General features: G+C 45.2%; 1 protein-coding gene across 2 annotated transcripts in view; it reads right to left on the bottom strand.

Annotated features, from left to right (window-relative positions):
- Nucleotides 1-6: 6 nt before the first annotated feature.
- The window catches only part of fam184ab (family with sequence similarity 184 member Ab), a 75,873-nt gene continuing 68,018 nt past the window's right edge, over nucleotides 7-7,861 (bottom strand). Inside the window, exons 15-18 of one of the 2 annotated variants that reach the window (XM_048986403.1) lie at nucleotides 7,317-7,434; nucleotides 6,732-6,836; nucleotides 5,785-5,990; nucleotides 7-798 (exon numbers count right to left, since the gene is read on the bottom strand). In XM_048986403.1, the coding sequence (XP_048842360.1) occupies nucleotides 717-798; nucleotides 5,785-5,990; nucleotides 6,732-6,836; nucleotides 7,317-7,434 (511 nt within the window). In that variant the 3' untranslated portion in view covers nucleotides 7-716. The remainder of the gene's footprint in view (nucleotides 799-5,784; nucleotides 5,991-6,731; nucleotides 6,837-7,316; nucleotides 7,435-7,861) is intronic. The other variant, XM_048986404.1, reaches the window with a different exon arrangement.

The following is a 7,861-nucleotide window of genomic DNA, read 5'->3' as shown; positions in this document are numbered from 1 at the left end:
TTTTCAAAATATTTTTTATGTTTTCTACCCAAAAAGAATACATCCAATTAGGAGGAAAATCTGATTCTGTTCCTGTATTTCTCAGGAAACAGAATGTATTTATCATGCTTGCTCTCAGAACAATGGAAAAAAAACTACCTCCGTAAAGGCAACTGTTATGTACAGTTACTGTCTAGACACACAGAGATCATTATTTTAAGCATTGGCTTCTGACCTGATTTTCAGTATTTTCCCATCAACACATTTACAATTAAAGAATGTACAAGAAATGTTTGCATTAAATATCTGACAAATACACAATACATAGGTAAATGTCACAATTATTTATTTATAGCATACACCAATATAATATAAATATAAAATATACCATTTATTTTAAAATCAGTGAGACATTATTTTAAGATCGGGGTTGAGACAACCATACAAATAGTTTAATCCTACCAAAATGATGCAGAGGTGGAGCTTGTAACAAACTGTCATTACGGTGCCAATCTAAAATAAAGTACGGAGGACAGACGATACTGCATTTAACAAATAATATGTAGCAGCTTATCCACCACTCAGATGCATCAAAGAAAATGCCAAATGTACTTTTGTCACTGTACAAACAAATCCATTCACAGTGAATTAATAAACAGTATGTGACGATGTGTAGTTGAGTACATCTCTCTCATTTTTTCTTTGTTTTCTTTGACATGCTCTTCGGTTCCAAAAAGTCAGAAGCTGAAGTACTGGGCGAACCACTCCTGCCGCTGCGGGTCCGGAGAAGCTTCAGGCGAGTCGTCCGTCTCAGGAGGGCTGCACAAAGGGACAAGCCAGAACAACAGCTGTTACACCAATCCACTCGGCCTTGGAGGCCAGCGCCCTCTAGTGGTGCCCTCAGTTTGCATAAAGCGTTTGGTTAACCCTTTGTGGATGTGTTTTTATATGTTTCCCTCAAATGGTTGCTTAGCAAACACCCTTCAGATGCTTTCCAACTCCTAACCTGCTCTCAAATAACCTTTCATCAGCACAGGCAAGATGTTTGTCTCCGACAGACAGAAGCACCGGCTAAGTCTGACGCGGTCGTATTCTAATTGCAATTTTAAACATGGTGTTTTACTATGCATGTATTGCTTGTTTTACTGCTTCAGAGGGCTGGCATCCCCAGGGGAGGAGAGCCAGATGTTTGGGAGAGCGGACGACTCGGGTAATCTGAGTGGGGTGTACAGTCCGCTACAGCTGCCAGCCTCCAGTCGGGGACCTCAGCATTGCACAGGTCCTATAGGGACTGGATCCACATAATTATCAGGTTCAATTGCAACATCTCTCACTTTCTTATTCATACTTTATTTATCTGACATGTTTATCCGAAGCGATGTTGGAGAGAGAAAGCAGTGTCAGCCAGTTCCTGGAGAAATGAGGATTAAGGGTGTCGCTCAAGGGCCCAACAGTGAAATCACACTGCTTCCAATCAAGGTGACAGTGTTCTAACTCGCTGACCTATACACTACCCCCATCCTGCAGGGGGCGCTACACAGGGAGAGTGTAAGCTCCTATAATCTCGTATAATAATTAGGGCACCTGAATGGACCTGAATAAGGACAAATACACAAGAGTTAGCAAAAATCCCAAAATGGGTTTTGCTGCTGTACTGTTGTTAGGTCCATACGCTGAATCGCACTGATAATGACCTACAGCAGTATATCCAAGTAAAAGGTTAGACAAGGATCCAGACCCATTAGAAACATGTTGTCACCACTGTTGATGTTGGTGTTTGGTTTAATCCTAAGCAGAACCAGCTTCTGATGCATTTAATGATATCAGTATCTGCGTGAGAGTGTCACAGAGGGCGATGCAAATTTCGGCTTCACCTAACGAACTACAAGGGGATAAATTAAGGTCAGTGAGCTAAAACTTCTCAAAAGGTGGATCCATTCATTTACCACGTATGGATGTACCTCTGATAAATCCAAACCTATTTCTTTTCCAGTGCAGCACATGTTAAGGGTTCATGTGACCTTATATTCTTTGTTTTTTAAGTCAAAGTGCACAACTGTTGAGACATTTGCGATGTTACTGTTGTCAGCACATCGTCTAACTGGGTGGCTGATGATTAGCATATTTATTTTGTTAGCATTTCATTTTGCCTCTCTGCTAGGTCCTGGGGGGGGAATGTTCCCCCATTTAAACAAATGGTGGGAGAATCTATTACAATCCTAAATGCCAGATGCGTCTGTTCTTTTTATGCGGCATTGGTTCTGAAAAGGCGATCGCATCCCCGAGGACAGAGAGCGAGAAGAATTATTAGGCTGCCAGTCAGGCTTTTACTTCCCTTTCCAGCTGCTTTATTTCATCACCCCATCCTAAATTCAAGTGCTTTTTTAGAACAGCTATTGGTTTATGCTCCTGTATTTGCCGTTATGTTACATATTTTTTTATTACGGCATTTAGGGCAAAGATACTCAGAGTATCAGTGATGATAAATGCAACAAATGTATATAAATAAAATTCAAATTAAAAGTAAAAAGTAACTGGCCATCATGTTTCTACACAAATAATCATTTATTACTGATATTATTCTTCTAAGAATAATAGAATTCATATTTTGGAAGTAGCTGTTGAACCACTGCATTGTCTTTCTCTTGACAGCTCCACTCTGCCTGCCTAAAATATACGAACAGCCCATTTTACAGAAACACTTATAATTGTTTATAGGGGTGGGGCAACAGGGGCACTGACCCCAGCTTAAAGCTGATTGGCCCTCGGGGTACCACAGGGGTGTCACTCACAGATTTGAAACATTTTTTAAATCAGTAGTGTGGTTAAAGGAATTAAAAGAACAGAAAGCGATTTTCTTTATTGTTATTCTGAAATTTTTGTAGGAAATCAGGGCCTCACTCCAGTGAGTAAAACACATCTCTACTGAGTGAAGTTTGGGGTAGATGTGACAAATTGTATGTGCACATGTTTTTTTGTGTGAATCTTTCAGCGTGAACAACAGCATGATTGTGAACTCTTACGATAAGTGGGGGTCTTGTTTTCAGTGCCTCAGGCCTGCAACCCCAAAGCTACATCACGGGGATTATCAACAAACACAGAGCGTCCCTAGCAAACTTGCTGTTTGTCCTTGCTCTGTGTTGACGGACAAATGGGCTCCCACTTTTCGGTTTCTTACCTGACTGCGTATCTCTGACATTTCACCCAGAGCTACCTGAGACTAGCCCCGCCTTCTGTTTGGGGGTTCTGTGGAAAAGACAAGACGATCTACCATCTTTTAGTATCCCAGTCTCAGTACCAGGGGTGATCCTAAGACTTTTTTAAATAATAGGGGCCTAATCATTAGCCAGCTGGAAATTACAGCTTCTCGCCCGGAAACCCAAACAACCCTATCCTATCAGGTTTTGGCTCCCCCCAATCAGCACCGGCCTCGGCCAAGGCCGCTGTTGAACTAACAACTCCCCCAGAAGAACAAGGCAGTGAGACTCTCTTGCATTCCTCTCCCCCAATCCCAAGGACTTACCGCACCCCCCCCCCCCCCCATCCCACGCCTTCGCCGCTTCATACCCCCAGCGTGAACAGGCGGGTCTGTGACCAGCGCCTCCATGGCTGCAGGACCGGATGGCTGTCTGTCTCTGCTGGACTACCTCCACCTCCCCATTCCGTTGCAAGTCGTGTCATTTTTATGTTGTAAGGTGTAGTGACCATGTGCTTATGTTGCTGAGGTGTTTTTTTCGGTTCCTACAATGTCCTCCCCACTGGAGTACAGTCTGGGGGCTGTTTTTTATTCTCCTCCTCTCTCCTCATGTTATTCTGTTTCTTTTCTTCTCTCTTCCCCTGTCTCCCGACCGGTCTACCCCCTACTGTGATGTCTGTGTATATGTATGGTCGGTTGATGGCCAGTTTTTCGCTGGTACTTGTGACTAGTGACATGGTGTATTGCAACAGCAATAAAGGGTTCTCATCATCATCATCATGTGTTCTGAATCTGTGAGTGATAGAAGACTGGGAATGCCATGAGCCAATCAACTTTCAGCTGGAGCCAGTGACCCAGCGGCCCCGCCCCTGTATACCCCCCTTGTCAAGCACATTGATTCCCAGATGCTACATTAATGGAATACTTAGAAATTAACTAATATGACCTTATAATACACTTCCCTGCCAGCATCGTCACACCCGGAGAAGCATGAAAGAAGGCAAATCCACTTCTTGGATTTGAGCAGATATTCATCACCCATGTGAGATGAGTCCAATTTGTTGAGGTTCTATAGTAATACGCTTCCTATAAGAGAAGTGTGTGTGTGTGTGTGTGTGGGGGGGGGGTGTTCCACAAAGCAGGTTTTCTCAGGCTAACTTAAGCTAGAATGTTTGTCAAGTTGGAATATTCATGACTTCAAGCTTAAGTTAACCCACCTAACTATGAAATCTTGCTTTGTGGAACATCCCCTAGGTCACCTTCTTCTGTTGCTACGCAGTTGTGATGACTCACTTGCCGTGTAGGGGGAGGCACACCCCAGTGTGAGGAAGCTCTGTATTCCAAGTCAGACTGTGTGAGGCTGGTGGAGGGAGAGCCCCATGACAATGGAGGATAGGCCGCACCTGGCCTGCTCATTTTCAATCAGCATGCAGAACAGCAAGACAGTCCACCCCACCCATATTTGGTTGCTCCTCCCATGACCACACTGCCCCACCCTTACTTTGAATGCTCAAGCATCCACCCCGTGTGCATCGGCAGCCCAGGAATGGAGCTCAGTGCATGCACGTGTAACAGCATCACATACGCCACCTGCAGGCAAATGTTGGAACTGTATAAAACACCACAACACAAGCAAAGCAGTGTCGAGGCACAAGTCAACAACTTTATTGGCTGAATGAAGAAAAGGGTGCCACCCACTGAAAGACCCTCGCACAGACACAGACACGTTGGCACACGGGGGCAACAAGGGTCAGGGTACAAGGGCATGCATTTCAGCTATAGTCTTTGAGTGCAATCCAGTCAACAGATGACAAATCAAGACAGACAAAATGGCGGACTTAGTGCGATGTGAACAGATCTTTTAAACGTGGGGAGCAGAAACCAAGCGTTCAAAAGGAAACAGGGAACAACAATCACCTTCAAGTACTTTGATATTCCACCACAAAAAAAGTGTGACACAGGGACAGGACAGGGTAGAAGCAGGACAGAACCAGCATGCGTACAGTCACGAGAGCATGGGGGGGACGACCCTGAGGCACCATGGTACCATTTGCATTCCAATGCCATTTTCAAAGCACATTTATGGGGCATTACCATTTGTGTAGAAAAACTGCAATATCCCTTTTTTTCCCCCATCATGTCATAAATAACTGAAAAGACAGTGAGCAGGTATACGAGTGTTTAAAGATTCAGCACGCTCCATCCCTCTCTCCCAGGACACAATTAAATCCTGAAAGAGCTGCAGATGAACACAACAAGAAGAAGAAAAAAACAAGCTGCCCTTCGAATGAAATTTCGATCAAGCGGGCAGTCCTAGGGTGAACCTAGCCAGGACCGGGAGAATTACTTTGTAATCGAAAATTCAGGCAGCTTTGAGGCTATAACTCCTGGTTTTGTGGCGGTTAACAGGAAAGGGACACAGAACAGTGAGCACAGGTGTCTCCTGTCTGCAAAAGGGATACTACAACTGCTTCTACAGCGAGAGAGAGAGTAAAAGACAAGAGCACTGAAGTGCAGACTGGCCACGGCAGAGCGCCCACCGCAGGCTCGTGCTTGTCTCCGGTCCTGCCACGTGCGGACGGCAACGTCAGCGGCGAGGTGCGGCTCACCTCATGACTTTCTTGGGCTCTGTCGGAGGGGTCGGTGGGGGCAGAGGTTTGCTCGTGTTGAGCTCAAGGTGGTGAATGGGGGAGTTGGGAATGGGTTCTAGACGGCTGGGCGGCGGGGGGGCACCCCCAGGACCCCCAGCTTCCAGAGCCCTTAGATTTGGCGAACTGCTGAATCTGTTTGCTGATTTGTCATTCTTTCGCTTTTGCTACACAAACAGAACACAGACAGAAGAGCGGATTGGATGTTTGACGCTACGTAGCTTCATCATGTTCACAGGCTACATCCGCCTCGCGCAGCCCGGCTACGGACATGAGTCGCTCCTAGCTACGTGAGATAGGTAGATGAGGCACAAGAAAATGTATCAAAGTTAGAGGCTGCTGAGACTTCCGAAAAGAATGGCTTGGAAAGCAAAATAGACTGGGATGGGCGAACAGGTAAGAAACACAGACACAGGGACACAGAGGTCACACCGAGTCCAGAAGCGGACGTTCTGCAGCACGGACGACACATACGCTGATATGGGAGTCATGCAGGGTGGTCCATACCACTAGAACCAGGGTCCCTACTTTTACTTGGAAATGGGACACGGTGGATGTCGCACAGGCTATCAAGTCGACAGGCTATCAAGTCGACAGGCTATCAAGTCGACAGAGAGACCCCACTGTTCTCACTGGCTTTCGCTTCCTCTTACAAGCGACTGTTGTAGCAAAGCCAACATGCTACCGAGGAGGTCTGAATTCTGAGCCTGCTGGCCGTATCTGGCTACGCAAGAATCTCTAGACGAGAGAACTGGTCTCAGTGTTAGTATTCATTGTAAAATTTGGACTCAAAACAACTGATCCACAAGGGTTGTTAATAACTAGTGGTGTGTGATGTAGAGCATGGAGATGAAGCCAGAAAGCTCACCCAAAGCAACGTGCTGTGGAAAAGTGAGGAGCTGGCTCACCTTGATGAGGGGGTTGATGACACCAACGTTGGGGCTTGCATTGAACACCTTGTTGAAGTTGGTCTCTCGGTTCACCAGCTCCAACTGGTAGAACTTTTTGTCATCCTGTCCAAAAAAAATTAAATAGATTGGAGTGAATTTTGTTTATTGGAGTCACGGTTCATTTCTTGATGGGAAAGACTGCCCTGCTTCGCAGTCATCTGCCATTAATGAAGTACGGGCATCAAACATCTGTTTGTTTCTGAGATAAAAAAACAACACAAATAACGTCTAAATATGTCTGATCAGCGCTTGAAGTCGTACGGTGTATCTTTGTTCCCAGGGCCGTTTATGCAACATTCTGAAAATACACCATTCATGTTCATTCCAGCCTTTTTTTTAATTCATTTCATTCCTGTGTGTTGTCATAGTTACGGTGAAATCTGGTCTGAAATGCGTCAATGGAATAAAAAAAAAAAAAAAAAAAAAAACCTCCACGTCCAAACTGCTTTTCCAATAATGCTTAACGATTCCTATGGTGTGGTGAAGCTCTCTATAGAGAGCAGGGTCTACTGCCTGAGGGAGACGGCATCCCGAAACACTTACCACCAGCTTCTTTACCAGTGATTCTCTCTCTGCCACCATATCCTTCAGCTCAGCAATCACCTGCAGGTCTTCGGGGCGGCTCTCCCTGTTCCGGAACTTTTCCTCTGTTCCCTCCAAACTGGGTGAGGGAGCAAGCAGAGATCAGGGAACACAAGCTTGTTGAACTGTAGGATTTCCAAACTCACCCCATGTAACCCTTTCTATCCAAGGGTCTCGGAATACAGAACAACCACCCTCCCCTCCCCATCAACAGGCTGTTAATTTGGGTTTGGCACAACGAAAATGTGGAGACTCTGAGGTGATAGAACAGGGCAGTGAAGGCGGTTCTCAGTGATGCAGATGTTTGAAAGATTTCCATCTCTTTGAGTTCATTCTCCTGCAAACATCTTTTAATACCAAAGCAGCAAGATACATGATTTTGGGACCTAGATTCTGCTACATTTCAGTTTCCCACTAAATCAAATCTCCTGACAGTGCAGGCAACACACAATACGTTCCTTCTATGACCATAAATTCACTCTGGTGGACATTGGATCATATAATTA

The sequence above is a fragment of the Brienomyrus brachyistius genome, chromosome 19 (genome assembly GCF_023856365.1).
Source record: "Brienomyrus brachyistius isolate T26 chromosome 19, BBRACH_0.4, whole genome shotgun sequence".
Taxonomy (NCBI): domain Eukaryota; kingdom Metazoa; phylum Chordata; class Actinopteri; order Osteoglossiformes; family Mormyridae; genus Brienomyrus; species Brienomyrus brachyistius.
Note: the sequence above shows the minus strand (reverse complement) of the source record. Positions and strands in the feature narration are given on the sequence as shown.